The sequence below is a fragment of the Ochotona curzoniae genome, unplaced genomic scaffold, assembly GCF_017591425.1.
Source record: "Ochotona curzoniae isolate NIBS_2020 unplaced genomic scaffold, NIBS_Ocur_1.0 contig_4372, whole genome shotgun sequence".
Classification (NCBI taxonomy): Eukaryota; Metazoa; Chordata; class Mammalia; order Lagomorpha; family Ochotonidae; genus Ochotona; species Ochotona curzoniae.
The window spans coordinates 38,502-53,799 of record NW_024466255.1 but is presented as its reverse complement, the minus strand read 5'-3'; the positions used below and the strand labels follow the sequence as shown (position 1 = coordinate 53,799).

General features: G+C 56.9%; 1 protein-coding gene across 9 annotated transcripts in view; it reads right to left on the bottom strand.

Annotated features, from left to right (window-relative positions):
• The window catches only part of LOC121160171 (patr class I histocompatibility antigen, A-2 alpha chain-like), a 28,869-nt gene extending 14,838 nt beyond the window's left edge, over window positions 1-14,031 (bottom strand). Inside the window, exons 1-7 of one of the 9 annotated variants that reach the window (XM_040985828.1) lie at window positions 13,968-14,031; window positions 13,437-13,706; window positions 12,947-13,222; window positions 12,102-12,391; window positions 11,915-12,017; window positions 11,489-11,521; window positions 10,917-11,340 (exon numbers count right to left, since the gene is read on the bottom strand). In XM_040985828.1, the coding sequence (XP_040841762.1) occupies window positions 11,297-11,340; window positions 11,489-11,521; window positions 11,915-12,017; window positions 12,102-12,391; window positions 12,947-13,222; window positions 13,437-13,706; window positions 13,968-14,031 (1,080 nt within the window). In that variant the 3' untranslated portion in view covers window positions 10,917-11,296. Of the gene's footprint in view, window positions 1-10,916; window positions 11,522-11,909; window positions 12,392-12,946; window positions 13,223-13,436; window positions 13,707-13,967 lie in introns of those variants that run through there. The other 8 variants (XM_040985826.1, XM_040985827.1, XM_040985825.1 and 5 more) reach the window with 8 other exon arrangements.
• Between the last annotated feature and the right edge of the window lie 1,267 nt (window positions 14,032-15,298).

Sequence of the window (15,298 nt, the reverse complement as noted above, 5' to 3'; positions counted from 1 at the left end):
GCTAGGCATGACCATGGAACCCACTAACACTCATGGGTACTAGGATTGGGAATAGACTGGGCTGGTTCAGGATGTAGCACCCATGGGTACATACCCAAGAACAGGGTTTGGGGCAGACCAGGACACAGTATCCACTAATGGCAAGGACGGAGGGGGTGACTATGCTGAGTAAGGGCCTACTACCTACTGGAGCACATGAGATCAAGGTCTGGGAGTGGGCCTGATGGAGGAATTTGAGGAACTCCCCTGGTGGGCTGTAGCTTTCACTGGTGGGCACGTGATTCAGGCCTGGGTCAGGTTGGGCAGGTCTGCTCCATTTGTCAGCAGGTGTGTGGGTTGGCACTTGGTGTGTGTGTGTGTGTGTGTGTGTGTGTGTGTGTGTGTGTGTGTGTGTGTGAATTAGGCAGGGCTTGGCCAGACTGTAGTGCACTGGCATGGGTAAGAGCTAGGATGGGGTGTGGGTCATGCCAGGCTAGGCTATCACACCTGCCAGTTTGCTAGAAAACCAGGAATAGGGGAAGGGCAGGGAAGGTCAGGCTGCAGCATCCCAGGGTATGGGCCAATCTGGGGAGAGCTATGCTGGGGTGGGTCTGAGCAACCACTGGCATGTGCAAGATCTGTAGTTGGGAGTGGAACTAGTTGGGGAGCTAAGGAGACACCACAACTGGGTTGTGGTTATCAATGGTGAGTGCAAGAGCCAGAAGGGGGTGCTGATCTGGGCTGGATATGGCTGTAGCATTCCTCGGCATGGGTGTGGACTGGGTCTGAGGTATGCCAGATTGGGCTAGGCTCCAACACTCACTGGTGCTCACAAGAGCCAGGTGGGTGTAGGACTGCCTGGGCCAGGTTGTGGCACATGCTAAGCCACACAAGAGCTGGGTCTGGGGATGGACCAGGCATGGTTGGGCTGTAGCATCAAATGGTAAGAGCCGGCATGAGTGTAGGTCAGTTGAGCAATGGTGTACCTAACTGGGAAGGAGGTGGGTCAAGTCAGGCTAGGCCAAGAACCCACCAGTGTGTGCAAAATCTGCCATTGGGTGGTGATCTAATAAAGAGCTTGGGGGACTCCTCTGCTGAGATGCAGTCCCTGCTGGTGAATGCAAGAACCAAGGCTGGCAGCAGCCCAGACCAGACCAGGTTACAGTACCCACCAGCATGCTTGTGGGCCAGCCAAGTGGCCAGAATGATGGAGATGGCTCAGGTGCGGGGATCCTGCCACTCACATGGGACACCGTGATTGCGGGACCCTGGTGCACATTTGGGGACGGAACACAAGGCAGACAGCCCTCTTCCATTTTGAGCCCTGAAACCTGTCACGCTGATCTGCTCTCTGATGTGGTGGTTTTAGCTCTTCCCTGTGCTCCCATTCTTTTGTCATTGAGGTGACTTAGGGGACTGGAGGGTTCCGGGAGTACACGGCTATTGTGAAGGGTGATTTAGTTGGGGCTCCTTGTGGGCTAGGGTCAGGAGCCACAGGGAGCCCTGCTTTACCTCCTTGGAAGGGTGGCCAAGCTCAGGGGACAGAGGTGCCCTGTGTCGGGACGTGGGGTTCTCTGCGTGCAAGTGGACAGAGGCCAGCAGCAGGTGGCGGCTGTGAGGCTGACTGGAAGTGGCTGGAACCGAACCCCGGAGGGAGTGCCGACGCCTGGTGGAGAGGTTGGGCAGGCCAAGCCCCAGGGCGGGCAGCGCGAGCAGGGAACCGTACGTGCCGAGAGGCTGGGTGGGCCAGGGCGGACGCGGTGCGTTTCTGCCCTGGGCTCGTTTGGGTCATTGGGTGGGGACCGCTGCATCCAGGCGTCAGTGGTGACCCAGTGCCGATGCCCGGCGGGCGGCGGCCGTGGCGCGATCCGGCACGGCAGTCTCTCGGCGGCTCCGGGTCCTTGGTGGCCCGCGGCTCGTTTTCCGGTCGCTCCAGGTCGGAGGCTCTTGGATCCGCTCTGCGGAGCCCGGGGCCTTCTCCTTGCCTGTCCTTTGCTGCCAGCGGCCAAGCCCTCCCGGGGCCGCATCTCCTTCGCCAGGGCGACCACGCTCTCAGCCAGTGCTTGGCTGTGGGGTCAGCTTGAGTGGTCGCCTGCAGGGAGCGGGAGCCGAGTAGGTGGATCGGCGCGTTGGCGCTTCGGGGCCAGGGCCTTCACACAGAGGCTGTACTGGGTCCTGGGGTTCCTGGCTGGAGCCGCATCTTTGCACCCGTGGGTAGTGGGTACCGCCGCTGGAGAGCAGGGCGCCTGGTGTCTGGGGCCTAGCGAGGCCGCGGGCATTTCCTGGGTCCCTAGTTGCGTGCAACCTGTCCAGGCCCCAGAGCTCATGCGGTGAGGCGTGGCACCTGCGTGCTGGCCCCGTTCATTCCTGCAAGCCGCCTGTTAGTCCCACATTTCAGTCTCTTTTCCAGGCCCATTTGTCCTTCAGGGTTTTCAGCAGTGCCCCTAAATCTGCCTTGCCTCAACTTGAGGCCCCTCCACCAAGGCGTCCTGGTCTCCCTGGGCTTCCGCTTGCTTGCCTATCCCGGACTTTTAGTCCTTTCAGACCCTGGGCCCGAGGCTACCTCTGGCTGGCTCTTCTGATTCAGTTCCTGCTGTTGCAGCAGATAAAGCAACAGAGATAGGCCAAATCCTTGGTCCCTTGTGCCCTTGTGGGAGATCTGGAAGAAGCTCCTGGCTCCTAGCTTTGGACCAGCACAGCTCTGCCCACTGCAGTTGTTTGGATGGTGAAACAGATGGAAGAGCTCTCCCACTCTCTCTCTCTCTCTCCTTTTCTCTCGGTGACTGCATTTCAAATGAGAAAATAAATATATCTCTATCAATGTTTGAAAAATACTAATGAAAGAATTGTGATTTTGAAATAAGAAACCATTTGACAGGGGGCCAGCTCGGTGGCTCACAGGCTAATCCTTCACCTGCAAGCTCAAGCAACCCATTTACATGGAGTCTGGTTCTTGTCCTGGCTGATCTGCTTCCATTTGCGCTCCCTGCTTATGGCCTGGAAAAGCAGAACTCAGTCTGATCTTCCTTGTTGGAGGCAGGACCTAAATGCTTGAGCTGGCGGGTTGGTGGGTAGCTCGCGTTCCTGCACTCACTGGCCGCTCCGTGGGGACCGCTGGGCCCTGTTGTCCGTGGGGACCCATGGCCGAGTCCCTTGCACTCCCAGCCCAAGGCTCTCTGAGCTGCCGCGCTCTGTATCCTCCTTGCCTGTCTTTTTGCTGCCCTTGCGGAGCGCTCCTCTCCGAGGGCAGGCAACTATGCTCTCAGCCTGCGCTCCGCTGTGGGGTCAGGCTGTGTGTTCGCCGGTGGCGCCTTCCCCACGGCCGCCGGGTCCTGGTGTTCCTGATTGGAGCCGCATCTTTGCACCGGTGTGTGCCGGGGTGAGTGGGGCTCGAGCTGACTTTGGTCTTTGGCCTTGCGGGATTGCGGGCATTCCCTTGGGTCCTGAGTGGGTGGAGAGGCCACACCCTCCCTGCTCCTACTGGATTCAGGATGCACCTTTCCCAGGGGAGCAGCCCTCACCTGCTCACCTCCTCTCCCCTTCTCCAGGCTCTCTGGCCATGGGTGCCCTGGCCTCTGCTGCCGCTACCTTCCACTTCGGTCCTGCTCTGCCTGCGCCCTTGCCTTCCTGCCTGTCACCCGGCAGGGAGCTGAGCTTTCCCTCTGGATTTGTCCCGTCTGGGTGAAGATGGGAGTCCTGGGGGTGGGCGGGTAAAACTTCTCAGTGGGCAAAGGGAAAGGGAAGAGTCACCGCGGGCGGTGCAGGCGGGCGCTCCCTGCAGGAAACATTGGCTGAGAGACCAGGGCCCTCAGGGTTTCCCAGCGCGACGGAGCCCTTCCTCTCCTCTCACCACGGGCGGTGCGGGCGGCCTGGGCTGGCGGTGTGGGCGGCCTGGCTCGCAGCCCTGCTGTGCAGATCCCGCTGTCCTGGGTCACCTACAATAGCGTCCTGAGCAGGGCGTCCCGGGCCTGCGGGCAGGGCGAGCTTTGTGACACCTGCGCTCCCGTGTCCTTCCCGACTCTGTCCCAGGAAGCCCCGGCGGCGCTGGCGTCGTGGGCGCTGCTGCGACCACCTTGCTGCCGCAGGGAGTCAGGGACTCTGGTGCCCACGGTCGCCACCCGGTCTGTATGTCTGTAAGTGCTTAGCCCGGTTGGTAGAGCAGGAAGGAGCAGCGCTGTCCCTCATCCCGGCCCACCTCCCAGGGAGCGCAGGGGCCCGTGGTCGCCATATCACTGCCCCGCCTTGGCCTTGGCTGCATTTACAGCCTTGAACGTGACCGACCTACGGTGCAGCCCGGGAGGGCGCTCTCACCCTGATTTGCCGGGTCATTGGCTTCTATCAGGAAGCCTCGTCCTGCTCTTTTTTGGGGACGTGGATCCCAGGACCAGGGTGGCTCCACTGGCCGGCGATTCCTGCCCGATGCGAGGGGAACGTTTAATGCGTGGCTTGCGCTAGGGAACCCCGGATGGGGAGCCTCTAGGTTCAGTTAGGCTCTCACGCTGTGCGAACCAGGAAGTGGACCTGGACCTGGCGGGCCTGGGCAGGTCGCTGCCTGCCAGGGGTAGGGAGTGAAGTCTCATCCCTGTCTCTCCCGCACACTCAGGCTTTGTTTTCCAAGTGCCCGGCTGCCTGGGCCCCTTGCTGCTCCTGCTCTGGCAGCTGCCATTCCTCCCTGGGTCACCTGCCACAGGAAGTCACTTCCAGAGGCCCCAGGGGAGCCCTGTGGGAAGTGGGGAGATGGGAGCCTCTCTGGGAAGTGGGTCCCCTGGCACTTCCTCCCACACAGGGAGAAGGGGATGAAGGATAAAGTCGGGGGGTTTTTGTGAAGGGAATAGAACCCATCTTTCCCCAAGGATTCAGAGTGGGCAAAGCCAGGGTGGTGCCAGGGCCCCTGGGGGTTGGGCTGAGGGGAGGTCCTGTCCATTTCCTGTGCGTTGGGTTGTCTGTGTGCCCTCCACACTCCTCCCAGCCCTGCCACTGGGCCTGGCTGAGCCTCCAGGTGGTCAGGGCTGCCTGAAGGAGAGGGATGAGGAGTTCCAGGGGTGTGTGCCAGTGCAGATCCAGTTTGGGGTACAGAGCAGGTGCAGGCCAGGGCCTGGGTTTCTGCTGGGGTCCTTCCTCCAGCATTGTCTACCCCCCTGCACTTTCTCATCTGTGACCCCAGCTGCATGGTCAGGCAGCTTCTGTCCAGGGCAGGGTAGGGCAGGTGTGGCTCCTGCCCTGTCCCTGGCCCCTCCCATGGAGGACATGTCCCTCTGGTCCCCTGTGGCAGAGTGTGCAGTGAGGGAGGGATTGCTCAGGATTCCTGCTTTAGTGCTGGTGGCCTTTACAAGTCCCAGTCTCAAGGGACAGCCCACCTAGGGTGTCCTCTGTCCCCAGGGCTGGGAATGGAAGAAATAGATCAGGAACTCAGCGTGGAGATCCCTGTCCAGGAGAGTGCCTGTGCTGAGGGTGGCCATAGCAGAGACCAGCTGAGGGCGTGGAGGGCAGGCAGAGGCTGACCAGGCCAGGGTCTCAGAACTTCCCCCCTCCAAAGTCGCCACGGGGAAGAGGATCCACTGAGGGCTGTGGCCTGTCTGGGTCAGCACTAGCATAGGGCGGGATGGCTGTGGAGTCTTAAGCCCATGGCAGCCTGTGATGCACCTGTCTGCAGGGGCAGGAGGACGCAGTGAAAAGCTGGCAAGGTGGAGCTTGGCAACCTCTTTGGCTGGAGTTGCTCAGCCAGCCCTGGGTTGCCCTGGCCTCCTGAGCTGTGCTGGTGGGAGGGGCTGGCTCAGGGCTGGGGAGGGAGAGGAGGCTGAGCGCAGTAAGGGACTGGGCAGCAGGGAGAGGGTGTGGCCTGGCTGGCAGGGGCAACTGGAGCCCCGTATAAGGAATCATGGACCTGGGGGACAGGATGAAGGCCCTGTGGACATGTGGGGGCTGATCTTGGATTTTGCCTATTCTGCAGCCCTCAGCTCCCTTGCTGTGTGGTGACAGCGAGTTCAGGGTTCGATGTGGATTGAGGTGCAGGACAGGAGCCAGGGCTGACAAAGGGTGATACGCGTGCTCATGGGGTTTCAGCATCCTCCCTACAAAGGGCCGGATCTGAGTTTTGAGAAGCTGAAGAAGGGAGAGGTCCTGAGGGAACAACCACACCCCTGGAAAATTGTCTGGTTTTTCACCCCTGCCGTCTGTGAGCGTCTCTGTTTCAGATGACCAGCAGGTGGCGCCACAAGACCATGTCAAGAGAAATCCAGGCCGGCAGGCCATGCTGTCTACTCCTGTGTTTGTCGGTTCCACTTGAGGCAGCCTACCATCTGCAGAGAGGGGCCTGATGCCCCTCATGCTGTGGTCTCATCAACAACATCCTAAGCACTTCAAGTTCCTTATTTCCTAACTGAAAAAAAAAAAATGGGGAAGGCATTATGGCACTTTGGGTAAAGCTGTTCCCTGCAACTCCAGGATCCCATATGGGTGCCAGTTTGTGTTCTGGCTACTTCACTTCCCACCAAGCTTCCTGTTATGGCTCGGGAAAACAGCAGATGATGGCCCAAGTCCTTGAGCCCTGCACCCAGGTGGGAGACTCTGAAGAAATTCCTGGCTCTTGGCTTTAGAGCAGCTCAGCTCTGGTCATTGTGGCCACTTGCCGAGTGACCCAGAAGTGGAAAAATCTCTCCATCTGTCCTTTTCTGGTTGCAAATTTGCCTTTAAAAAATAAAATAGTTTGGGCCTGGCGCCTTGGCCTAGTGGCTAAAGTCCTTGCCTGAATGCACCAGGATCCCATATGGATGCCGGTTCTAATCCCGACTGCACCACTTCCCATCCAGCTCCCTGCTTGTGGCCTGGGAAAGCAGTTGAGGATGGCCCAAGGCCTTGGGACCCTGCACCCATGTGGGAGACCTAGAGGAGGTTTGGAGACCTGGCTTTGGATCGGTGCATCACCGGCCGTTGTGGTCACTTGGGGAGTGAATCATTGGATGGAAGATCTTCCTTTCCGTCTCTCCTCTCTGTATATCTGACTTTTTAATAAAAATAAATAAATAAATCTTTAAAAAATAAACAAATGTTTATAAAAATCTTAAAAAGGAAAAAAAAATGGTGCCAGCCTTGTGACACAGTGGGTTAAGGTTTCTGTTGTAATGTGAGCATTCCTTATAAATCAAAATAAAGAAATCAAAGCAATGGAATGGAAGGAATTGCGTTTCTCCATGGGTCAGTATGGATTAAAGGATTCATATTTGTGAGTGAGTGCAGCTGTGCCATGTGGGTTATCCACTGTGTGTGTTACAGCGTGTATGGTGGGGAAATGTACATGGTGACAGGCATCTTACTGTTGAGTCTGGGGGGCAGATATGAGGGGTTTGGGCAGAGGCAGGGCTCTGTTTCCATGGTGACCAGGTGAGAGAGTCTGTGTGGGACCCAGCGACAGGGCCCACAGGGTACCACAGAGCAGAAGGGCTGAAACTCCTGCAGGGGCATCTGTGCATGGTTCATTCTTGAGCTGCGGGGCCAACTGCCCTGAGAGGGGTTCTTGTGTGGGGCCAGAGCTGGGGTGAGCTGTGGGGTAGGGATGGGGCTTGGATGCTGGTGCTGAAGAGTAGGGTCAGTGCTCCTGGGCTGGGCCCTCTTGGGGAAGCGAGACTGAATGAGGAATGAGGAATGAATGGGGTGGACACGCAGGGAGCAGCCCAGCAGCTGCCACCGCTGGTTCAGTCTGTGTGGACGGGGAGGAGTCTCTGTCCTTTCTGCTTCCTGGTCCTGACTGCTCCTTGGGACAGACCCAGCTCAGACCAGGCAGTGGTGGCAGAGAGCTCCAGAGTCCCCTGTAACATGGCCTGAGCTGGGCTGGGGGCTCTGCCTGCAGCAGGAGTGGACCAGGGCCTGCCTGTGAGGACAAGGGGCCCTAAAGGGTCTCCCTAGGTCCTCAGGCTCCAGGAAGAAGGTGGGAGGAGAGTTTGTTCAGGCACCATGCAGCATGCACCTGCTGGTGTGTGCTGTCCTATAATTACTCAGTGTTGTCTCACATTGCTGCAGGAGTGTTGGAGGCTTTGATACCCTGTGTTTGATTAACCCTGAAACATCACTATGGTACTCAGTTGTCATCAGTCATAAAATTTCACATGCTTGGCATTTATCCTTTTATTTGCATCAAACTTACAAGTACTGATAGTTGAAAGAGTTAATTATTTTTGAGGATTTCTTATGAGAGGCTGGCATTGTGGTATAACATGGAAAGCTGCTGCCAGCAATGCCAGTGTCCCATGTGGCTGTTGAACAGAGTCCTGTGTGCTCCACTTCTCAGTCAGCTCCCTGCCCTTGTGCCTGGAAGAGCAGCAGAAGCTGGCCTGACTGCTGGGACCCTGCAGCCATCGGGAAGAAGGAGGATGCTGGTGGATCCTGCTTCGGTCAGAGGTTGTGGTGGGAAGTGTGGCTTAGAAATGGGTGCATGTGATTCTCACCTTGTGAGCTGGAACATCATAAGCGAAACTGTTGTTAACGCGGCCGCCTGCACCCAGGTCTCTGCCAGGGTGGCTACTCACTGTGTAAGGCCCAGAGCCCAGGTGTGCCCATGTGACCATCTGCAGGGGAGGCTGAAGCCCGGGTGGGGGTCCTATCTTCCCTCCTGCTGCCAGAGTGTGCTATGAGGGTGGCACATGGGCATCCACCTGAGCCACATGCAAATCCCCTGCCCTATCCAGAGTGTCCCAGTCCTCCCATTGCTGACTGGATACCCTCAGCATGTCTATGGTCCCCAGTTCTCACAGCTAGCTCTGCAGCTTTTTGGGCTGTGGGCTTGGTGCCCCCATTAGACTTGCAGGTCCAGAGCTCATTCTTGTGCCCTCTCATTACAGCTACGCACATCCTGGGTGCCCCATCTCTGCTCCTGACTGCAAATGTGGTTCATGTGGAGCTGACTCCTCAGTGAGTCTCCCACACAGACATTTCCCCTTGTCAACTGACTCTTGGTCACTGCCAGCCCTGCAGTGTCACTCACTTCTCAACGACATCGCAGCTCCCATCACTCCTGCACTGTACACTTGGGTAGCCCCTCCTGGGATCCACCCTCCCAGGTTGCCCTTCTCCTACGGTGATGCCATGCCCCCATTGGCATGGCCTGAAGCCCTGGATGTCTTCCTCACCTCCTCCTCTTTCCCTGGATGCAGTCCACAGGAAGTGCTGTGCATCCAGCTGCAGAAGGATCCAGACCCTCATCTCCCACTCTGCCTACGCCTACCACAGTGACCACAGTGACTGGCATCTCTGCCTGGACAAAGCAGGAGCCCCTAGAGCTTTGTCTCCAGCCTCTCAGTCTCTCAGCCCTGTCCTCAACAGCAGCCAGGGTGGTCCCTGGACAGGAGAAGGTGCATATGTCCCTTCTCTGCTTGGAGCTGTCTCATTGGGCCTGACGCAGTGACCTAGCGGCTGAAGTACCCATGTGGGAAATCAGAAAAAAGTTCCTGACTTCTGGCTTTGGGCCATTTGAGAAGTGAACCAGGAGATGGAAGATCTCTCTCTCTCTCTTTCTCTTCTCTGTAACTCTGCCTTTTCAAATGAGAAAATAAATAAATCTTTTAAAATATTTTTGAAAGAAAAATACTGGGCTCGGCACAGTAGCCTCATGGCTAAAATTCTTGCCTTGAGCACCTGGGATCCCATAGGGCAACAGTTCTAATCCCGGTGGCCCTGCTTCCCATCTAGTTCCCCTGCTTGTGACCTGGGAAAGCAGACAAGGACGGCCCAAAGCCTTGGGACCCTGCACCCACATGGGAGACCTGGAGGAAGTTTCTGGCTCCTGGCTTCTGATCTGTGGGCAGCTCCAGCTGTTTTGATTACTTGGGGAGTGAATCATCGGACAGAAGATTTTCCTCTCTGTATATCTGTCTTCACAATAAAAATAAATCAATATTTTTTTTAAAAAAAAGAAAAGCTGACTTGTGGCTCCCACCTCACTCAGAGCCAGGGCTGAGCCTTCCAGTGTGCACACTGCCTGCTGCATGGTGGTGCCCCGACCCAGCCTTCCTGACGGCTCCCTGCTCTGTGTGCAGACTTGCTCTTGTCTAGGGCATTTGCACTGGCCGTCACCTGCCTGCACAGCATCTCCCCAGACACCTTTGCTGGTGACTCATTGTGTCCTTCCAACCTTCCTCAGGGTCACCTCCTCAGGGCAGTGCACACTTACCTTCAATGATGGCGAAACATCAGCTGCCATGGCCCTCACACCACTCTGGACCACCGTGCCCAGCACTAGGTCTGGAGTATGGCAGAGTCAGCTGAGTGATGAGTGTGCTGCACGGCCCCTTCCAGACCCCGTGGCTTCATTAGTGGAGCTAAGACAGAGGCCACCTGCGGCCTGTGCAGAAAGGCATCCTCTCCCTGGTGTCCACGTGGCCTGGGCTTTCTCACAGTGCCCTCTGCCCTCCCCTCCTTCCTCCCTCCCTCCCAGACTGCCTCCTGCACACAGAGGTGAAGGCCTCCCAAGTTCATAGAGGAAGAGCAAGTGCAGTCAGCCAGCGACACTAAGGAACAAATGAATACATGGAGAACAGCAGCCAAAGGCTGAACCCAAACCTGAGCTTTTATAGTCCAGGCCTCATGCAGCCTCCATTTCCTCAGGTCCACCAGACAGGGCAGCCTGGCCCTGCCTAGTCCTGTGTGGCCAGGTGTTGATGGATACATCACACTGGAGAGATACAGACACTGGGACAGCTGAGCCGGGTCAGCAGTGACCACGGGAAAGGCTGATGGATGAAGCACTGCCTGGGCACAGCCCCGTCCTCACCCAGAGCCTTCCAGCCTCTCCTGTCCCCAGCTGCAACAGATTCAACACAGCAAACACAAGGATTATGGAGGGTTCTAGTTAGTGCTTTTTATTTTCTCTCAAATTTTTGGAATTTTCTATTTTAGATTTCTCATGAGTTCATGATAAGAATTAGAAAATATGAATTATTGTTCAGATTTGCACAGGGAAGGAGGAAGCTGCAGCAGATGCACCTGACTTGAGACAGGGAAGGAGGTGCCCACGCTGGGCTGGGAGGGCCAGGCTCCCACCTCATACTGTGCCCACAGGAACACACTCAGATGCCTGTGCAGGAAGGGAGGGCAGGGCTTTTTGAAGACACCAAAATGAAGACTTAAGCAATTCTGATACACTTCAGATGGAAACAAGGCAATTGTCCACACAGAAACAACGAGTTAACAATTTCACATCACTTGCTCACGCGAACATTAACAACCAGCACACATGAAAATGTCCAAATACAAGGAATCTCCCAGCCTCATTGGATCCTCTCATCTCTGCCACCTCTCCCCTCCAGGTCCTTCCAGGTCTCACCTTTCAGGCTGTGAGAGAGGAATCAGAGCTCCTGGCACTGTCCTGACCTGGGAGAACCAATCAGGACTTGGTGAGACCCCTGGAGGTGTGGCTGAGGGAGGAGCTACAGGGTGGGCAGGGCAGCTTCTCCATGGGCATCTGGCCAAGGCAATGCTCTTGGGGCTCCTCCACCCTTAAACACACCCCAGTGCTTACCTGCAGCCTTAGTGTAGCTCCCTCCTTTCCCACCTGTGAGAGAATAGAGCTGGTGAGATGTAGGAAGAAAGCAGGGTTTGAGGACCTGCCTAGAGGAAGCCCAGAGGTACACTGCCTCATCTCAGAGAAGATTCCAGAACTGTGGCTGGCAGACCCAGGAAAGGGTCAGGAGGTGCCTCTCCTGGAGGTGTGTCCTCAGCTGGGACCTCCCCCTGACCTGGGGCTGTTGGTACCCAGGTACCTGTGAGCAAAATCATCCCTGTGGAGTTTCATCCTCCACCTTCACTCGCTGTTCACACCAGAGCTAATGTGAGCACTTGTGGCTCAGCTAGGGGTGCAGGTGTGTGTGTACAGTGTTTCCCGGAATTGGGCAGGATGACCTCCCTGGGGACAGGGGACTCAGACCCAGCCCTCACCCTGCCCTACCTGAGCGTTTCCTCTTCATCATCACAGCAGTGACCACAGCTCCAATGAACACAGCTGCCAGGAGGACCAGGCCAGCGATGACTCCCCACATGGGCACAGTGGGCTGAGGAGGCTCTGAGAGGGGAAGGGACAATAAGGCGCTCTGACCCCAGGGCTCAGCCCTGCCCCTGCTGAAGGCTCTGTCCACTCTGCCCTCCTTACCCCATCTCACGGTGAGGGGCTCAGGCAGCCCCTCATGCTCCACGTGGCATGTGTATCTCTGCCCTTCTCCAACAGGCACCAGCACAGCTGCCCACTTCTGGAAGGTTCCATCGCCTGAAGGCCTGGTCTCTATTAGCTCTGTGTCTTGGGTCAGGTCCTCTCCATCTCGGCGCCAGGTGAGTGTGATGTCCTTGGGGTAGAAGCCCAGGGCCCAGCACCTCAGGGTGGCCTTCTGGTCAGATACTGGGTGGTGGGTTATGTGTGCTGTGGGTGGGTCTGAGGAAAAATTTGAGAAATTCAGGCTTATGAGAAATCAAAGTTACACTCAGTGACCATCCTGATTGTAGACAGGAGGACTGGGGTGGGTTTGGAGTGTAAAACTCAGACCTAGCCTGGATAAAGACAATGAGGTAATCTAGTGTTTGGAAAGTTCTAGAATCAGGCATGGTTCAGGCTAGGAGGCTCCAGATCTCTGTGGGGAGAAAATGGATATGGCCTTTTCCTGAGTGGAGGATGAGAAACCCAGAAACCTTGGGGTGAAACTTCCAGTATTTTAGCTTGAGGCTGAGGACAGACCCTGGTTGTGAGTTCCTATCTCACTGGACACTGCTTGAGTCCAGGGAGGTTATTTCTGGAATCTTCTAAGTACCCTCCCCCAAGGCTGGTCTCTCATCTCCTGAGGGAAGAGCGAGTCTCTGGCTTTAGACCCAAAGCACGGAGGAGGTCCCCCGCCTTGAGAAGAGACAGACCCTGGCCTGGGTCCCACTTTTCTCCCCTCCTCCACAGCTCCAGGGGAGGTGAGCCAGGGCAATCCCGACCAGCCCCGTGTACCTGCGCGCTGCAGCGTCTCCTGACCCATCTCCAGGTATCTGCGCAGCCACCCCACACACTCCAGCTCCAGGTAGGCCCTGTGGCGGTCAGCCAGATCCTCAGCCTCCCACTTGCGCTTGCTGATCTGAGCTGCCATGTTGGCTGCGGTCCAGGAGTGCTGGTCCTCATTCAGGACGATGTAGTCCGTGCCATCATAGGCGAACTGCCTGTATCCGTGGAGGAGGCGCCCGTCCTCCCCGATCTCGCAGCCGTACATGTACTGGATGGTGTGAGAGCCTGTCCCGCCCGCGGTCAGCCCTGGCCACGCAGCTCCGCCCCCGCCCTCACCGAAAATAAAAACAAAAGCTGAAAACAAAAGCGAAACTAAAAGCGAAAGCGGATGCTCCCGCCGAGGGTCTCTGCGGGGCGCGCAGTCTCGGGGTGACGGGGACCTCGGCCCCGGGGACCCGGAGCGCCCTGGGCGCACGTGGGGAGGGGTCGGGTCACTCACCGGCCTCGCTCTGGTTGTAGTAGCCGCGCAGGATGTTCAGATTCATGCGGTTAATTAGTGCGTTGTTCTTGGCGTTCCGAGTGTTCCAGTCCCAGTACTCCTGCTCCACCTGCTGCATCCACGGCGCCCGCGGCTCCATCATCGGGTTCTCGGAGTCGCTGTCGAAGCGCACGAACTGCGTGTCGTCCACGTAGCCGACTTCGACGAAGCGGGGCTCCCCGAGGCCGGGCCGGGACATGCCGGTGTCGAAATACCTCAGGGAATGGGAGCCTGGGAGAGAGAGGGGCTGAGATCGAACCTGTCTCCCACCCTGGGTGTGAGTAGTCTGGTGCTGGCGGGGAGTTAGGAGCCCGCGGATTGGGAGACGGATTGGGGGACGGCGGCGAAGGCTCTGGATGAGAGGAGGGCGGGACGGGCCGAGGTGGGGACGTCTCTGCCGGCACAGGGGCGGCTCCCCGGGGTCCTGTGTCCCCTCCGCGCTCCCCTCGCTCCTGCCCCGCAGAGCCCGTCTCCCTCCCGACCCGCACTCACCCGCCCGGGTCTCGGTCAGGGCCAGGGCCCCCGCGAGCAGCAGGAGGAGGATCCGGGGCGACATTGACTGCCTCCTCTTGTCTGTGGAGACTTTGACCCAGAGACTAAGTGTCGACAGAATAACCAGGATCTGGTAGCACAGAAAGGCTCCTCCGGAAAAGGCGTGTCCAGAGGCAGTGTTAGCTCAACCTAGTCAGGAGTGTCCAGGTAGAAGGAGCTTACTCGGATTGGGAGAGGGAAAGTGCGGTGGGGGACTCATCACCTTGGCTTCCCTGGCCCAGACCTGCCCTGGCACTGAGACCCTGAGGGCCACGCGGGGACCCGGGACTGTGCCCTGACCCTTTTTCCCAGGCCGGTGTGATGTCCTCCTGAGGCCAGGCCCCCGGGATAGCTGAGGGATCCTGAGAAATCCAACCAGGACCCACCTACTTTTCCTTTCCTATTTTTATGGTTAGTTATACCAACATATAGCCAATCTCTGGAAAATGTTCAACATCACCAGCCAGCAGGAAAAGGCAAACGAACCCCCCAAGGAGATGCTACAGACAGAATGGGTGATGCAGGTAAATCTGCAGAGCCTGGTCCTTTCAAGGCTCCCACACAGGACAGTCTAGCCCGGAGTAACCTCAGGGCCAACTGATAGAGACTTTAATTTCATTTTTTTTGTTTTGTTTTGTTTGTTTAGATTTAATTTTTATTTTCATTGGAAAGGCAGATATACAGAGAGAAAAGATACTGAGAGAAAGATCTTCGGTCTGCTGATGCACTCTTCAGGGTGCCACAACTACCAGAGCTGAACTGAACTGAATCCAGGAGCCAGGAGTTTCTTCTGGGTCTCCCACATGAGTGCAGGGTCTCAAGACTTTAGGCTGTCGTTGACTACTTTCCCAGGCCACAAGCAGGGAGCTGGAACAGAAATGGAGCAGCCTGGATATGCACAAGCACCCATATGGAATCCCAGTGCATGCAAGGCAAGGATTTAGCCATTAAGCTGTTGGGATTTTAAGAATCCCTTCCCAGTGGCATTGAGATCATCAGTTGATTGAAAATTAAGTGGCAGTAATTCATCCTCTCTGGAAGTTGTATAATAAATTTACCAGAATTTAGCATCTGGAAATAACCAAATATATGTTTATTATATTCCACTGTTTCATATAAAAGTGTTCATGTGTTTATTTTCATGTACTTGACATGAAGAGTGACAGGGGGAGTGAGAGCAGAGAGCTGTCCTCCTTCTGCTGTTCCTCTCCCAGATGCCACAGCAGCTGGAGCTGGGCCAGGCAGGAGTCAGGTGCCCAGAACACGGCCCAGGCCTCCCTGGTGGGGTGCAG